Below are 16,272 nucleotides of genomic sequence, written 5' to 3'. Positions count from 1 at the left end.
ATTTTAGTAGAAGTCAGGGATGAGCTCTATACATTAACATACCAGAGCCGAACCCTTCTTCCTCAACTTCTTTCTTCATGTTTCTCCATTCTTTAATCCCCTCTTATACAAAATTATTCCTTTTATTTCTTCTTAAATTTCCACTCTGTTCGTTAGTTCAACCAAATAATGAAAGCAAATTGGTACAACAATGACAGCAAACAACCTGTTGTTTGTCAACAAAAAATGTCAGACTTGAGATGCATTCACTACATATCTGTTTTTTATTTTTTATTTTTGGTACAACATTACATTCCTGTTTACAAATACTTTTCACAACTTCATAACAGCAAGACTGCATAAGGAGACCAACATGGTTGTGGGGGATTGTTGTTCTCTCATGAAGACATTGTTGGATTTTTCTTTCTATTGCAGTCATTCCACAAATTTGGGAAACTGTTCTCCCCAAAATCTCATTAATAAGGCTTGTCTTGCTCTTGCACTTCTTGCAGCTTTCATTTTCAACACTGTAAAACCGACCTTGGACCAACCACTTTCCTCTATAGCCACATCTCATTACCAGTACTTCATTTAGGGAGTCGGGTGTAAGATTAGTTGCCAAGTTTATCTCAACTATCACATTGGAATCAAACTTGAGTAGGTGCAGGAGGTGGCGCAGGTATCCTCCCATCTGCCATAACGACTTGGGTTAGATGGACCTCTTGAGGGAGGAGGTGATATTTGATGCCAAGACTTTCAAAGATCTTCTTCAGCTCAAATACAAGTTCCGACCGTCGATTATTCTTTTCAGGAAAGTTCTGATGGTTCATTGTGTGGAGCACATTTAGAGCCATTTTCATTTTGTTGACATTCTCAATCTCTTTCACCAGAACTGAGTGCTTTGGGTGCCAATACTTCGGCTTGCTCTCCAGGTACCTGCACCAACATGATAATGCATAAGTTCATGAACTAGATTGCCTATAAAAAAAAAGTTATGGGCTTATTGCTTTTTGAGGAACTTTGGCATAGGTTCCTCATTTTGTGATAATTCTAGAGAGAGGAAGCATGTTGCCAGCAATTGCTTTTTTTTTGGATGATAGATAGTATTGCTAACAATTGTTAGCACAGTTGATTGGCACCTCACCCCTGAAGGCTTGCCCTCTAGGAGGTCCAGGGTTCCTCACCCCTAAAGGCTTAACCTCTAGGAGGTCCAGGGTTCAAATCTTGGATATTGCTCTCTCTGAGAGATGAGAGAGAGAGAGAGAAAGAGAGAGAGAGAGAGGAAGCATGTTGTAGGTTTGGAGTTTGAAAATGCTAACATTCTACCATTATCTACAAAATGTGGTATACTCTGCTCATGTAGAATCCACAGGAAAACGAAGATAACATAATTCGTCAAGTGCAGAGATAAAGTAACTGAAGTCACATATTGCACAAAGCAAGCATGTTGTGTGGAAGTCATGGCTTGCAGGTCAGCAGTAAAGCAAAGGGCTAGTTATGCTTACGTTTGTATTGATTTCCTTAGAGCAGCAACAGTTTCGACTGGGGTAGAAACATCAATCGAAAACTCAATCATATCACCCATGTCAGGACTTCTATAGAAGTTGCTGATAGGCTTTGTCAACAGTACTGCATTCGGGTAGTAGATCTTCTCGTTATCATACCGAAGGAAGACTGTAGTCAATATGTTCATTTCTTCAACAATCATCTGCACAACATCCGGCCGCTTACATAAGCTTCATGACATATATCGAGCACAAAAATTAGGACTATAAAGAAAATACTGAGTTATCTTTGCATACAATGCTGGGCACTTCATTAATAAGCAACAAATCTCAACATAGAACCATCGCTATGCATGATCAATTAATGGGACATAATTCAAAGGTGGCAAATAGATAGGTAAATTACATTTTATGGGCAATAATCAACTGACTAAAGATAAGCAAATAGATCTTCACTGCATCAATGTTTAAGTGCCAATATGATCATGAACAATCATTGCCCACCCCTCTTTTCTCAAAAAGAAAAAGAAATGATGATCATCACAAATTTTCAGTTCCAAGAGAGAGAGAGAGATTAGAGAGAATGCAGGCAAAGCAACTACAAAGCCCAGAATATATAGAAGATTTACCATACTCAGTGGAGCATTATTCAGAATATCCAAGCATTATAGTCTGATCTATTAATTTGAAAAGGAGAGGAAAAAAGACTACAAATTAAGGAAGCTTTGATATTGAAACATACAAAAAAGCATCAAATTGAGGCAACTTGTAAAATTAAGAATGACTGAGCAAACTAAGCGTCATGTTTTCATTTTTTTGGTAGAAGGCAATTGCCTGTCAATGCTAGCATCAAAGACCAAACCAACCAAGCATCAGTAGTTTGTAATTCATAAAGGCAAACAAGTTTAGGAAAAAGATGTTCTTATTGCTTGTAGAGCATGCAAATTAACCACATGATGTCTTGGTGGGGGCTAACCTGAACACCATCAATCACACAGCGATCACCCACATCGAAAGGGTGCATGACAAAGACGAAGATGATGGACTCAAAGATGGTCTTGCCCATGTTCTGAAACAAGAAGCCAGCCACCAGCAATTGGGAAGTGACTACCACAAGGACTTTTGTGGTGGCCACCCCCATCACAAGAAGTGAAACTATAATAATGATCACACTCACAACAGCACTCGCCAGCTTGTGCAGCTGCTGCACTGCAGTCTTTGTGTCATTCAGTGAATGAGCTAATGACTTCCGCTCTCGATAAGCTCTTACCTGCAATGGAAATTGATAATATTGTTGGAAAAAGCAAATATTAAATATATTGAAGAAATCGAAAGGTCATTTTGTAAACTTAATTGAAGTGGCAAAAACTAAGAGTCACATGAAAAATCCAAAAGTCACATGGGAAGTCTAAATGATAAATTTATTAGGGGAGTCAAAAGGTCATTTCTTATACCTATAAATAGATGGTTGTTGTAGAATGTATGGAGTGGTGAAGTGGTATCAAAGAATAGAAAAAGAAAAGAGAGGGTTTGTGAGAAAAAATTGTACTACTCCATTGTTTTATATAGTTTCTCATACTATTGTTGTATGTTCTACCATCATTACATATTCTACCAAAGTGGTATCAGAGCTGGAAGGTTAGAAATATGTCCAACAGCATGCAATTCCCCATTCTACAACCTACCACCATCAATTATGAGAATTGAAACATCCAGATGAAGGCATTGCTAGGCTCCCAAGATATTTGGGAGATTGTTGAAAAGGGATATGAAGAACCCCAAGATGACCGCGCACAAATGGCGGCACAAAGAACGGCGCTTGTCGATCAAAGAAAAAAGGACAAGAAGGCCCTTTATTTCATCTATCAAGGGCTAGATGAAGCCGGATTCGAGAAGGTTGCTTGTGCCACCAACTCGAAGCAAGCTTGGGAGATGCTCGAGAACGCTCATAAGGACATTGAGAAAGTGAAGAATAAGCGCCTCCAAATGTTGAGAGGCGAGTTCGAGACTTTGAAGATGAAGGAAGGAGAATCCATCTCGGATTACTTCATAAAGGTTCTTTCTAATGTAAACCAAATGAAAAGAAATGGTGAGAATGTAGAGGACAAGCGTGTGGTGGAGAAGATCCTAAGATCCTTGGATCAGAAGTTTGACTATGTTGTAGCTACAATTGAAGAGTCCAAAGATGTGGACACTATGACAGTTGATGAACTCATGGGTTCTCTACAAGTCCATGAGTAGAGGATCTTGATGCGGAAAGAAGAATCCTTGGAGCAAGCCTTGAAGTGCAAGCTCACCATCAATGAGAAGAAGGATGGCCCAACTAGCGAAAACAGTCAAATAAATCGCGGTCATAGTTATACCCGTGGATACGGTCATGGACGAGGCCGTGGACGAGGTTCCTTTGGACATGGCAGAGGAAGAGGAGGCACAGGAGTCTTACCTAATGAAGAAAGTACACAAGGTCCCTCTGACGGAAGAAGGCAATGAGGTTTCTCAAGAGGAGGACGAAGGTATGACAAAAGTAAAATTAAATGTTATACTTGTGGTAAATATGGTCATTACTCCTCAGAATGTTACCATAATGAGAATAACCAAATGCATGAGAAGGTCAACTATGCAAAGAAGGAGAAAGGTGAAGATGGTATCTTGCTACTAGCAAAGAAGGGAGAAGAAGCTTCCAATGAAAATATTTGGTACTGGGATACTGGCGCAAGCAATCATATGTGTGGGTACAAACACATGTTCAAAGAGTTAGATGAGATAGTGGAAGACAATGTTTCTTTCGGTGATACCTCAAAAGTTCAAGTGAAGGGGATAGGTAAAATCCTAATTCAACTCAAGGATGGTTCTCAATAGTTCATTTCTAATGTTTACTATATGCCTAATATGAAAACAAATATCTTAAGTCTTGATCAATTATTAGAAAAAGAATTTGATGTTGTTATGGAAGGTAGATATTTTTACTTAAGAAAACATGATCATCTGATTGCAAAAGTACCTATGACCAAGAACCGAATGTTTATATTGAACATCAAGTATGTTGTGACAAAGTGCTTGAGTACATGCATGAAGGATGACACATGGCTATGGCACTTGAGGTTCAGGCATGTGAACTTTGGTTCCTTGAAACTCTTATCTTCGAAGACGATGGTGAAGGGATTACCTCTCATTGAGGATACCTCTGAAGGAATATGTGAAGGATGTATTATTGGAAAACACTCAAGAGCTAGCTTCCCAAAGGAGTCATTTCATCAAGCCCGAAGGCCTTTGCAACTCATCCATACGGATATTTGTAGTCCCATCACACCGGCCTCATTTGGAGGTCATCATTATTTTCTAACATTTATTGATGATTTTAGCAGGAAAACTTGGGTATACCTCTTGAAGGAGAAATGTGAGGCCCTGGAGACATTCAAAAGGTTCAAAGCTCTTGTGGAGAACCAAACCGGGTGCAAAATCAAAGCTTTGAGATCAGATCGAGGAGAGTTCACCTCGAAGGCATTTGAGGAGTTCTGCAAATCTCAAAGTATTTGGAGGACTTTGATTGTACCATACTCACCCCAGCAGAATGGCATAGCAGAAAAAAAAGAATCAGACCATTCTTGACATGGTGAGAAGCATGCTGAAGACGAAAGAAATGCCAAAAGAGTTTTGGGTGGAAGCTGTGAATTGTGCGGTATACATTCTCAACCGCTGTCCAACAAAGAATCTTGAAGGAAGGACCCCTCAAGAAGCATGGAATGGATATAGGCTAGATGTATCTCATCTGAGAGTGTTTGGTTGCATTGCCTATGCACACATCTCAGATCAAAGGAGAAGCAAGCTTGATGACAAGAGTTATCCTTGCATGTTTATAGGATATGATCAGAGATCCAAGGCATACAAATTTTATGATCCAAAGGCGAAGAAGATCCTCATAAGTCGTGATGTGAAGTTCAATGAAGAAGGAATCTGGAATTGGAGCACCAACATGATAGAGGTGCAAGAAGAAGAAGAACAAGTGAAGGCTCAAGTTGAAGATCCCACACCACCTTCATCACCTAGCATGAGATCTCCATCTTCAAATGAAGAATCCAGAAAGACAAGAAGCATTCAAGATCTCTATGAGGTGACGAGTCCCCTTAATCTCATTTGTTTATATGCTAATGAGGATGTAATCTCTTTTGAAGAAGCAGTGAAGAATGAAAACTGGAGGATGGCCATGAATGAAGAGATGAAGGCAATCCAGAAGAATAACACATGGAAGCTTATTACTCTTCCAGAAGGTCATGAATCCATCGAAGTGAAATGGGTATATAAGGTAAAGAAGAATGCAGAAGGAAAGGTGGAGAAATATAAGGCTCGATTAGTAGCTAAAGGCTACAAGCAGCAAGCCGGAATTGACTACGAGGAGGTATTTGCTCCTGTAGCACATATGGAGATAATTCACCTGGTGATTTCTTTGGCTGCACAGAATAATTGGAACATCTACCAGTTAGATGTGAAGTTGGCATTTCTAAATGGCTTTCTAGAAGAAGAAGTATATGTTGAACAACCCAAAGGGTACGTGAAGAAGGGACATGAAGAGAAAGTTTTAAAGCTAAGGAAGGCACTTTATGGTTTAAAACAAGCTCCAAGAGTATGGAACTCAAGAATCGATGGCTACTTCAAAGTAAATGGCTTCAAGCAATGTCCCTATGAGCATGCTGTGTATGTAAAGGAGAAAAATTCTAATATTCTATTTGTGTGTTTGTATGTGGATGATCTTATTTTTACAGGTAATAATCCACAAATGTTTGAGGAGTTCAAGCATGCCATAATGAAGGAGTTTGAGATGACAGACATGGGTTAATGACATATTTTTTGGATTTGAAGGTCAAACAATATCAAAAAAGAATTTTCTTATCCCAAGAAGGTTATGCCAAAGAAATCTTGATGAAATTTAAGATGAAAGATTGTAACCCTATAAGCACCCCCATTGATTGTGGAGCAAAGTTGTCAAAAGAAGATGAAGGAGAGATTGTGGACCCTACTCTCTATAGAAGCTTGGTAGGATGTCTGAGGTATATGACATGTACTAGACCGGATATTCTATATGCAGTCGATCAAGTCAGCAGATTCATGAAGGAGCCCAAATTAATGCACTGGAAGGCAGCGAAGAAAATTCTTCATTACATTCGAGGTATTATTACTGATGGACTATTTTATTCTCATCATAGTAACTTGAAATTTGTGGGCTATTCGGATAGTGATTGGGCTGGAGACATGGATGATCGGAAGAGTACTTCCGAATTTGTATTTTCTATGAGAGATGCAGCTTTTTCATGGATGTCAAAGAAGCAACCTATTATTACTCTTTCTACATGTGAAGCCGAATATGTTACTGCATCCGCATGTGTATCACATGCTATATGGCTAAGAAGCTTGCTGAAGGAAGTTCATTTTGAGCAAAAAGAACCTACCAAGCTAAGCGTTGATAGCAAGTCGGCTATCATCGAACCTGGTGTATCATCGAAGAAGCAAAAGGAACCTACCAGGTTCACTAGGAAAGAACCTGGTGTATCATCGAAGAAGCAAGCATATTGATGTGCATTTTCATTCAATCTGAGAACATGTGAAGAACAAAGAAGTAGAGCTACTGTATGTGAAGACACAAGATCAAGTTGCCGACATATTCACTAAACCATTAGGAGCAGAGATCTTCACCAAGTTTAAAAGTTCTTTTGGCATGATGAAGAAAGAACAATTAAGTTTAAGGGGGGGGTGTTGGAAAAAGCAAATATTAAATATATTGAAGAAATCGAAAGGTCATTTTGTAAACTTAATTGAAGTGGCAAAAATCAAGAGTCACATGGAAAATCCAAGAGTCACATGAGAAGTCTAAATAATAAATTTATTAGGGGAGTCAAAAGGTCATTTCTTATACCTATAAATAGGTGGTTGTTGTAGAATGTATGGAGTGGTGAAGTGGTATTAAAGAATAGAAAAAGAAAAGAGAGGGTTTGTGAGAAAAAATTGTATTACTTCATTGTTTTATATAGTTTCTCATACTATTATTGTATGTTCCACCACCATTACATATTCTATCAAATATTAGGAGTTAAAAGCATAAAATTGGCCCAATAGCAGTAGATTTCTAATCCACAAAGGAGTATGCCTAGATAAATTGTGTAGCTATTTATTATTTATTTTCTTTTCTATTTGCCCGAATCAGTGGACAACATGACTGATTCCGGAGAACTACTAAACAAGCTAGCACTGCTAGCATATTTTGGTTAAAATATTTGGATAATGGACTATCATGCATCTGAGTTTTAAGTTTATGGCTTGAAAGTATCAGGTAGTAATTCAAAACATTAGAGGGTGCAACTGCACTAACATTTGCGCGAGGGACACACCATCCTTGGCAACACCATGCTTGTTCTTGTTCGGAGTTGGTGGGTCACACAAAGCCATGCAACATCTCAATAAACACCAATAAATTGTGGGACAAATACTACTTGCATATGAAAGGAGAGTAATGGCATGCAGACATAGCTTTGAGCTACATGGCTGGGGAGGCCTTGTTTGTCCTCCCCTTTTGTTCTCGTTTCATTCGTAATGAAATTTAGTTAAAGTCTTCACTCCTTTGCTCAAAAAAGTTGGTGTGGACATGTCCTTGCAAAGAAAAAACATGTATGTGGACCATGGACTGACACATAATACATTGTTATGCAAAAGCCTATAACATCATTTTTTGCAGACCATTTCAGAGAACATTCCAAGAGTGAAGTTTGAAAACTCTAGTAGTAAGCGCACATCACAAGACTTATAAAAAAGATTGGCTTTTTTTTTTCTAGCTACATAAGATTGGCTCATTTTAGGGGCCAAATTTCTGTCAGAACTAGTGCACTTTGCAGTACTATCGTTAAAATATGAGTACTCGTGAAGAATAGGATGATTTCCAGAATTTGCTCATGTGTCTTCAGGTTTTCTCTGAATTACTCTCTAAGTGTGCCAAAATATTTTTGGCATAGTAGCAGCACTTGATCAAACACTAAGATGTGAGAACCACTTTGGGTCGAGGCCCATGTGTCAGCCAAAGATTGTGGAGATGAGAGCTGTGAGAGGTCAGTTTATTAATTAAGTTTTCATTATGACATAAGTTATACTACAACACAAACATGTCCCAAAGGTAGATATCCAAATTTCTTCTATTTTTCTTTAAACAATGATGTATAGCAACGGGAAAGTCTTATGAAAGTGAAACAAGATTAGTGGTTTTGTAGAAGTGGTTAGGGGTGAAGGTCCACTTGCATGGGTGATAGGCCTCTCTATTGATTAAATTTTGGAGAAAATTATTCCATACTTATTAAAAGAAAACAAGAAGAGTGCGGTAGAGCTGATCAAGGGCCAGGTGGCCTGCCCAGACTAAAATTTAGAGGGCTTGGGCAAAAAGGTAGGCCCCCTCTAAAAATTCTGCGAGACTGTAAAAAAAAATAAAAAATGATCTGGCCCAAAATTATACACACACACACACTAATTATATTGTGTACTACAAAATTATTTTTCTACAGTAGAACTTGGTCCGAGCCCAGCCTGGCCCGTGTTTGATCAGCTCAACGAAGACAGAGACCAGGTGAAAGGGAGAAACCAGGGTAATGGAGGCAGAAGAAGTAGACAACCGAAGCAGAGAATCAGTGCCCTCTTGTGAATTGAACCTTGTATTTGAGGATAATTACAAATAAACCAAAGTGGCTGACCGATTCACCCGGTAAACTGGTAATCAAAGATTACTGTTAATCTTTGGACGGCTTAACGTTTTTTTTTTTTTTATTATTATTATTTTATTACGCTATACCGGGCTAAACATCTGTAGGTAGGGAATCAGAGCTCAAATTTTGGATGAGCAAATCATGTTTCGCAAGGATTGTTTATCATTTACGTTAGATTTTTAGTTTCCTAGGAACTGTCAGACCTTGTGAGTATACTGAGAGTCAAGTGGGCATTTCTTATGGTTAACAGAGATCTCAATGCTGTGGAGCAGCAACAAATACAATAGTTAACATAGAATAAACAGATACTTTGCCTTATAATGACTTATACTTAGCTTTTCTTTATTCAAATTACGTTGCCGATCCATAATTTTCAGCTGTGCACACGTATAATGGCATATAAAAGTACCAACTCAACTCGTGTATCATGTGAAAGCTTAATCTTACCACCCAATTGCGAAATGCCGATTTCTTAATCATTCCAGTCTCAAGGGCTCCTTCGAAGAGTGGAAATATTGTGTGCACCTCCTCCCTGGTCAGGAACCTCTTCAAATCCTCCTCCTCAATGTACCTGCAATCATTCATTAATCCATGTCTTGTAGTGTTAGCAAGAGGGTTGAGAACTTGGGTGCTATTGAAGGTGGGGGAATTAAGAATTTCTCAATTCTTTAATTCAAATAAAATATTTTTAATTCCAAGCCCAAGACTGTAGTTATTATTTGTTAAAATTATAGATTAATCTATCTTTTTAAACAGATGCATATGTGTATAATATTTTCTCCTGGTCATCGTAGAGCATAGTGCGGTGCTGAGGAAAGTATGATCAGAAAAGCCACATAAACTAAAGCGAACACGTTGACCGGATGCTTTTAGAGATCACATAGTTTGCAGTGTTCATCTACCTTTTCTCTGTTGTCTTTAGCCAATTCCACTTTCCTCTGCATCTCTGGAGCGTGAACCATGGGCATCTTTGGTCCGGGAAAGGAGTGAACATCTTGCCGGATATTAAAGCTAGGCATGCTTGACTCGCATCAGTTTCACTAGAGAAAGTGTCCTAACTTATTCTGAGGTAAGGGTGCAATCAAGTCAAGTTGAATCGAAGAACTAGAGATTCGAGCTCAATATGATTCAAAATATTAGATTCAAAACTTAACTCAAAATTAATCGAGTCTTAATATCCAATCTCGAATTTGACTCAATTATATATATATATATATATATATATATATATATATATAGCTCAAGATTAATAGGACTCAACTCAAATATCGATCGAGCAAGATTCAAACTTGAATTTGAGCTCAATTTCGAGCCTTAATCACAATTCATAATTAAAATAAATATAACAAAATATTATATTTTAAATTATTAATATATATTATAAATAACATAAATTATTAAATTATCTGATTAGGCTCGCAAGTCTTCAAGCTAAATATTTTACTATTCAAGCTCGACATAAAAAACTATTTAAATTATTCGAGCTCAACTTAAGGTTGGTAATAATCAAATCAAGAGTGGATTTGAATCTGAGTTTGAAAAGCTCAGGAGCAGCTTGCACTTTTATTCTTAGGCATTCCTCAGCTTCCAACGCTGAAGCTTGGAAAGTGGCGTGAGTGTCGGCTTCTTTACGGTACCTAGGTCTAGCACTAACTTTGCGCCCAAACAAATGCTATTCACCCTCCTAATAATAAAGTCGCATTAATTGTCACGCCATGTGCCACTAGGACAGATGGTGCCCTTACAAGAGCAAGGTTGTGAGCATAGTCACTCAGTTTAATCTTTGCGAGTTGATATTATCTCATCGATTATTTTAACTCTGGAAACAACAAAAATTAGCTCATGCAACATCACGCACCACTTAATAAGACCACCAATCTCTTAAAAAATTAAGCATCAGGGAGCAGATGACAAAGATAAGCTTAGAATTTCAACAGAGGAGGCCAATCAAACACAAGGCTAGAGAGCAGAGATGCGACCCATCTTTTATCAGTGCAACGGCTGCACGAAAGAAAAGTGGGGAGAGAGTGTAAAAGAGACGGGAATCTGTCAACCACATCGACACCCACGCAACCCAACCCCAAAGCTGCCATGCTCTGTGGAGCAAAAATGTTTATAAAAAGGTCGGGACCCACACCCTCGCATTCCTCGCGGGTCTGCTTCCACCATAAAGGGAAACAAACTTTTCTAAAGGCGGGTTTTTGATGAGCGAGCGGGCCAACCATCGGGGCGAGAGCATGATTAATTTCCCCAATTTACTTCACGCTCATTTTCACCAAACAAACACCATAAGAACGTGGAAAGTTCCCCAGCCGATTTGGCCGCATTCTAAAGGGTAATTTCGACCAAAAAAAAATTTCACGCTTTTCTTTTGTTTTTGCTAAGCCAAAAGTTTACCGGAGCCCAAATAATCATGTACGGCTGAGATATGACGGGCAGAATACCAGAGTCCAAATACTCATGAAATAGTTTATAAACTCGCGGATGAGTATAATTTTTCTCCCTTTTTCTTCTTAAATATTTTTAAAATATAATATGATAATATAACATATTATAATAATAAAACTTTTCAGTAACCAATTTTTTTTGTATATTAAATAAAAAAATTAATGAAACCGTGTAAAAACTCCCATCATGAATTGCAAGATTGTTAAAATCAACGTTAAAATGAAAAATTTTGGATAAAAACTTCATGCAGAAATTCTTATTACCACACAGTACATAGGTTATAGTTTTCCTCTTCTTTAATCAATTTTTAAATAAAATATAATGATATAATATATTATAATAAATAGAAGATTCAATATTTAGAATGCTACTATTTAGAATGCTACTACTGTATATCAAGTAATAAATTTTAATGATATGCAAGCATATTAATACTGACATTAATAATATCAAATAATATATATGTGTGTGTGGCTCTGTGTTGTGAGAATTTTCACTAGAGGATGAATGATGTTGCATCATTTGGCAAGTTTATGTAGGTGCATGAATATGCCATCAATATCAATAGGTGAAAAGAATATAAGATGAAGGTTTGATAGTACATCCTCTTGAAGGAGAAAGAAGTATGATATGATTCGGATCAAGCCAAGGCTAAAATTCTATGCTAATAACTATAGATAAACTACACTAAAATAAAGTAACGAAAGCAACACATCAAAGCTAAATATAATACTAAATTAAAAAGATAAAAAAAAAATAAGATAGATATCCGATTGGCTGAAAACTCGTTTCCTATCACATCTTCCTATTCATACATAAAGTTGAAATCTTATTTTTGATGTATTCCTTCTCAAAGCTGCCTCTGCTACAACTACTTAATTGCCGTTGTTATTGGGAAGATGGAGAGGGACATGATCTTCTTTGGTTTACGTAACCATTTTGCCGTTGTCTGCTTCAAAATACAGTGGAAGATAAATATTAGAGTATTTTGAAATATGTGTAAGATACCATCCAATAGTCTGATGTTTGGATAAATTTTTTTTTTTTTGCACCAAAAATACAACTCCAATCCTTCGGCAAGTCATTTAATAATCATTTAACAGTTGATTGAAAAAAATAAAAAAAAATAATAAATTGAAAAAAATAAAAATTAGTTTATAACCCATACCCTCAAGTGAAATCTACTGATCACTTTATTACCTTCATCCACACACATCCTATCAGGGTGAGAATACCATCAGACAGATGCATCTAATCTCCGACACCCATTATAGTCGGATTTTTCGGATGGATAAAATTTTTATAATCAAATCAATTATAAAAAAAATTATGATCGAATATGTTTCCAAAATATCCATCAAAAGATGGATAGCATTAAAATATTAAAAAATAAATAAATAAATTCTAAAAATATTTGATCAATTTAAATAAATATCATATAATTATTATTTTTTTATAAATATTTTAATAAATATATTTGATAGATGATAATAATTTAATTATAATTTTTTTCATAATCGTCCGATCACAAAATTTTTTTTCCCTCCGGACGGCCACTTCACCAAACAGCCACCACGTCAGACCCTCAGGCCATTATTAACCGGTATAAAACTTATTAATAACTACGTATAGTAAACAGATCCCCAGGCCAGGCCTATAATTCTCATTACTTTTACCCAAAAAAAGCTCTCATTACTTCATTATCGTAAGGCCAAGTAGCTTAGTATCATGTTACGTATGTTATGTAGAGGAGGTGTACGTGTACGTACTTGTGGCGGGGCTTGGCGACGTTCTTGAAGATGCGCTCGGCGGAGACGCGGGCCTCGCGCTCGCTGGTGATCTCCGAGTCCGCGTCCGTATTGCCGAAGCGGTCCACCGTCCGATCGAGCGTCCTCGAGAGCGTCGACAAGGAGAGCCCCGTTTTCATGATGTGGCTCACCAGCCTCCTCACGCTGCGGGCGTTCGTCCCTGCCCGGCTCAGAAGACGAAGCCTCTCGATGTCGATCCTCCGCGACGACCCCGCCCTCGCCTCCGGTATCGTCTTCGACCGCCCCATCATCCCCGCCGCCGGCGATCGCCGCATCAGATTCTTCTTCTTCTTCTTCTCATTCTCCTCCTCTTTATTGCTTCTGATGGCATCGACATCATCTTCGTCGAGGGGTGGCCCGGAGAGTGTCTCGAGGATGTAGTGGTGGAAGACGCTGACCTTCATGCGGTCGAAGAAGGTGGTGACGTGGAAGGAGGAGGCGAGGACCTTGACGAGGAGGATCTTGAGGAGCCAGATGGTGGCGGCGATGAGGACGGCGACGAGGGCGCGGGAGAAGCGGTGGAGGACGGGGGAGGTGTCGACCTTGGGGTCGAAGACGAGATACCAGGAGAGGAGGACGAGGGCGAGCCAGACGCAGCTGCGGACGCTCTTCCGGAGGCCGTACACAAAGTAGAGCACCTTCTCTTGGAGGATAAAGTGGCGCTCGATGACGAACACCAGGGTCCACACCAGCCACCCAGAGACGAGGCGGCCGCAGAGCACCACCAGGCCCATCAGGCACCACTTCCAAAGTTTCAGACCCCAGAGGGTGTGAAGCTTGAGGGAGGGAAGGGTGAGGCTGCAGACGAGGCAGGCGGTGATGGGGACGAAGGCGGACCACTCGAGCATGGCCCGCCAACCGAACCACCGCCTCCCGCTCTCCCGGAGAAATTTGTCGGAGATGGGCTGCTCCTCCTCCTCGTCTTCTTGATCGTCGGAGTCGGTGTCATCGGATCTCTTGGGGATCTCCGACAGGTGCTGGAGCTCGGGCTTCAGAGGGGGAGGATAGTTGAGCTCCAGGAAGCGGGATTTGGGCTTGGAGACTGCCGGGGTGGTGAGGGGTTGCCGGGAGGGCTTCGACGGAGGGGCGGCGGCGGCGGTGTTCGGATTTGAATTATGGTTTGGGGGTGGCTTGTCGGCGGGGGGGAGTTGGGGATCGGTGAGATCCGGGGACTGCATGTTGAGGACTACTTGATCTTTCTCCGAGTTTTGCATTTTGAGCCTCTTCCGAGTGCGAGAGAGAGAGAGAGGCAGGGGAACTGGAATAGAGCAGTAAGTACTGACAGAGGGATTTATTATTGCCAAGAATTTGACCGAATGCCAGCGGTCTAATAGTGGGACCCGAAAACCAGCATGTGACAGTGATATAGTACCCAAACCTACTACCAAGAGTAAGCGCTTCGTCTTTACCAAAAAAAAAAAAAAGAACTTGCCCTTCGTAACTTGTGCTATGTGATGGTGCCGCTTACATGATCTAACGTAAAATACCAGCACCCTCAGTAACATGTGGTCCTGTAAGCTTATCTTTGATACCAAGATTTTGCCCGAGAAATCTCCGCCTTCCTCCTCGGTCATCATTTTCGAATATCATTCTCGATCAGGATCCGATGATCTCATCAAATTAACACTGATTTGATGGTCGAATCTCAATTGACGATCTATAAAATTAATGTGGGAGTTAAGCCATTACACCGAAAATATGAGCCAGTGTCACTCCTCTTAAATTACGGATTGCTACGATAAAATTCTTGACAATTATGATATGTTGCGGCCAATCGCCTCATCGTCTGATCGTCGGGGAATATGCACCTGCAAAAATAAGAAGTCCACACTGACCGAAAGCGGTTCCGGCGGGAACCCTCTGATGGTCAAGTCAGAGAGGTGACTGGACAACAGTGAAATGAAGACAGAGAGCTCGATCGAAGGAGAGGGAGGGAGAGAGGAGCGAGCCTGTGATTTTTGGAGTCGAGAAGTGGGGGGAGCGGATCCCCCGCACTGTTGCCTTCCCCGATTTATATAGTGGAGCACGGTATGGCGCCGTCATTAATGGCGCAGACAAGTGAAGAATTGTCAACTCACTGTAGATTGTCAGAGTCGCCGTGAAAGTGTCATGTCGCCGTGGGGCTGTCAAATCACTAGGGTTGACAATGCCCTCGGCGGGACAATGCCCCTAGATGGCCGTGCCGCATGTTGCTGTCAGAACTGACAAGATCTGGCGGCTGTACGGTGATCAGAGGAGTCGACCGACCCTAGGTCGGTAGCCAGCTGAGTGGCGTCGGGCTCCACCGTTGGTCGGCGAGTTTTGCGTGAGTCGGCCATCAGACCTCCGGGTTCAGTCGGTCGGGAAAGGGGCGCCCGACATATCCTCAGTCGGTCGTGAGCCGATGATTGGCCGGTGATGGCGTCAGTCGGTCGGTCGGTCGGTCCCTCCGGCCATCGGTCGGTCGGTCGGTGGGTATTCCCCAACAGTTGCCCCCCTCCACTCCTGAGTCGGACGGTGAGATGGCTGACGCTTTTATTCGGGCAGCAACCCTGGGCGAACAGGAGTGGATTCGTCGTATGCCAGATTCCGACCGTACCGTGGGTTGATTCGATGTCAGGCGTCTCATAAATGCCAAGCGATTTGGACGTCTAGTCGGTGTCAGATGTCACGTCGGCGTCAGGTGTTACGTCGGTGGCAGGAGATCGGGTGCCGGACGATACGGTGTCAGACGACCGGATATCCAGCACCGATTGTGGGAGCGCGGGGGGGCTGTCAGGCGTCCCATCGGGAACGCGAATCGGTGCGGGCGCATAA

At 40.6% G+C, this 16,272-nt stretch overlaps 1 protein-coding gene across 2 annotated transcripts; it reads right to left on the bottom strand.

Annotated features, from left to right (window-relative positions):
* Window positions 1-240: 240 nt before the first annotated feature.
* Window positions 241-14,746, bottom strand: LOC105059271 (mechanosensitive ion channel protein 10). 2 transcript variants are annotated; one of them, XM_010942509.3, is made up of 5 exons: window positions 13,438-14,745; window positions 9,668-9,791; window positions 2,461-2,754; window positions 1,485-1,687; window positions 241-915 (listed from the first exon to the last, which is right to left on the bottom strand). In XM_010942509.3, exons 1-5 carry the CDS (start codon window positions 14,688-14,690, stop codon window positions 627-629), a joined length of 2,163 nt encoding a protein of 720 aa, XP_010940811.1. In that variant the 5' UTR covers window positions 14,691-14,745; the 3' UTR covers window positions 241-626. The 2 variants fall into 2 exon arrangements, with proteins under 2 accessions (XP_010940811.1, XP_010940812.1); XM_010942510.3 differs by lacking the exon at window positions 2,461-2,754 and having other exon boundaries at window positions 13,438-14,746.
* Window positions 14,747-16,272: the final 1,526 nt, after the last annotated feature.

Source organism: Elaeis guineensis, chromosome 16, assembly GCF_000442705.2.
Source record: "Elaeis guineensis isolate ETL-2024a chromosome 16, EG11, whole genome shotgun sequence".
NCBI classification, from domain to species: domain Eukaryota; kingdom Viridiplantae; phylum Streptophyta; class Magnoliopsida; order Arecales; family Arecaceae; genus Elaeis; species Elaeis guineensis.
The sequence above is the reverse complement of the archived record's forward strand: the minus strand, read 5'-3'. Positions and strand labels throughout refer to the sequence as shown.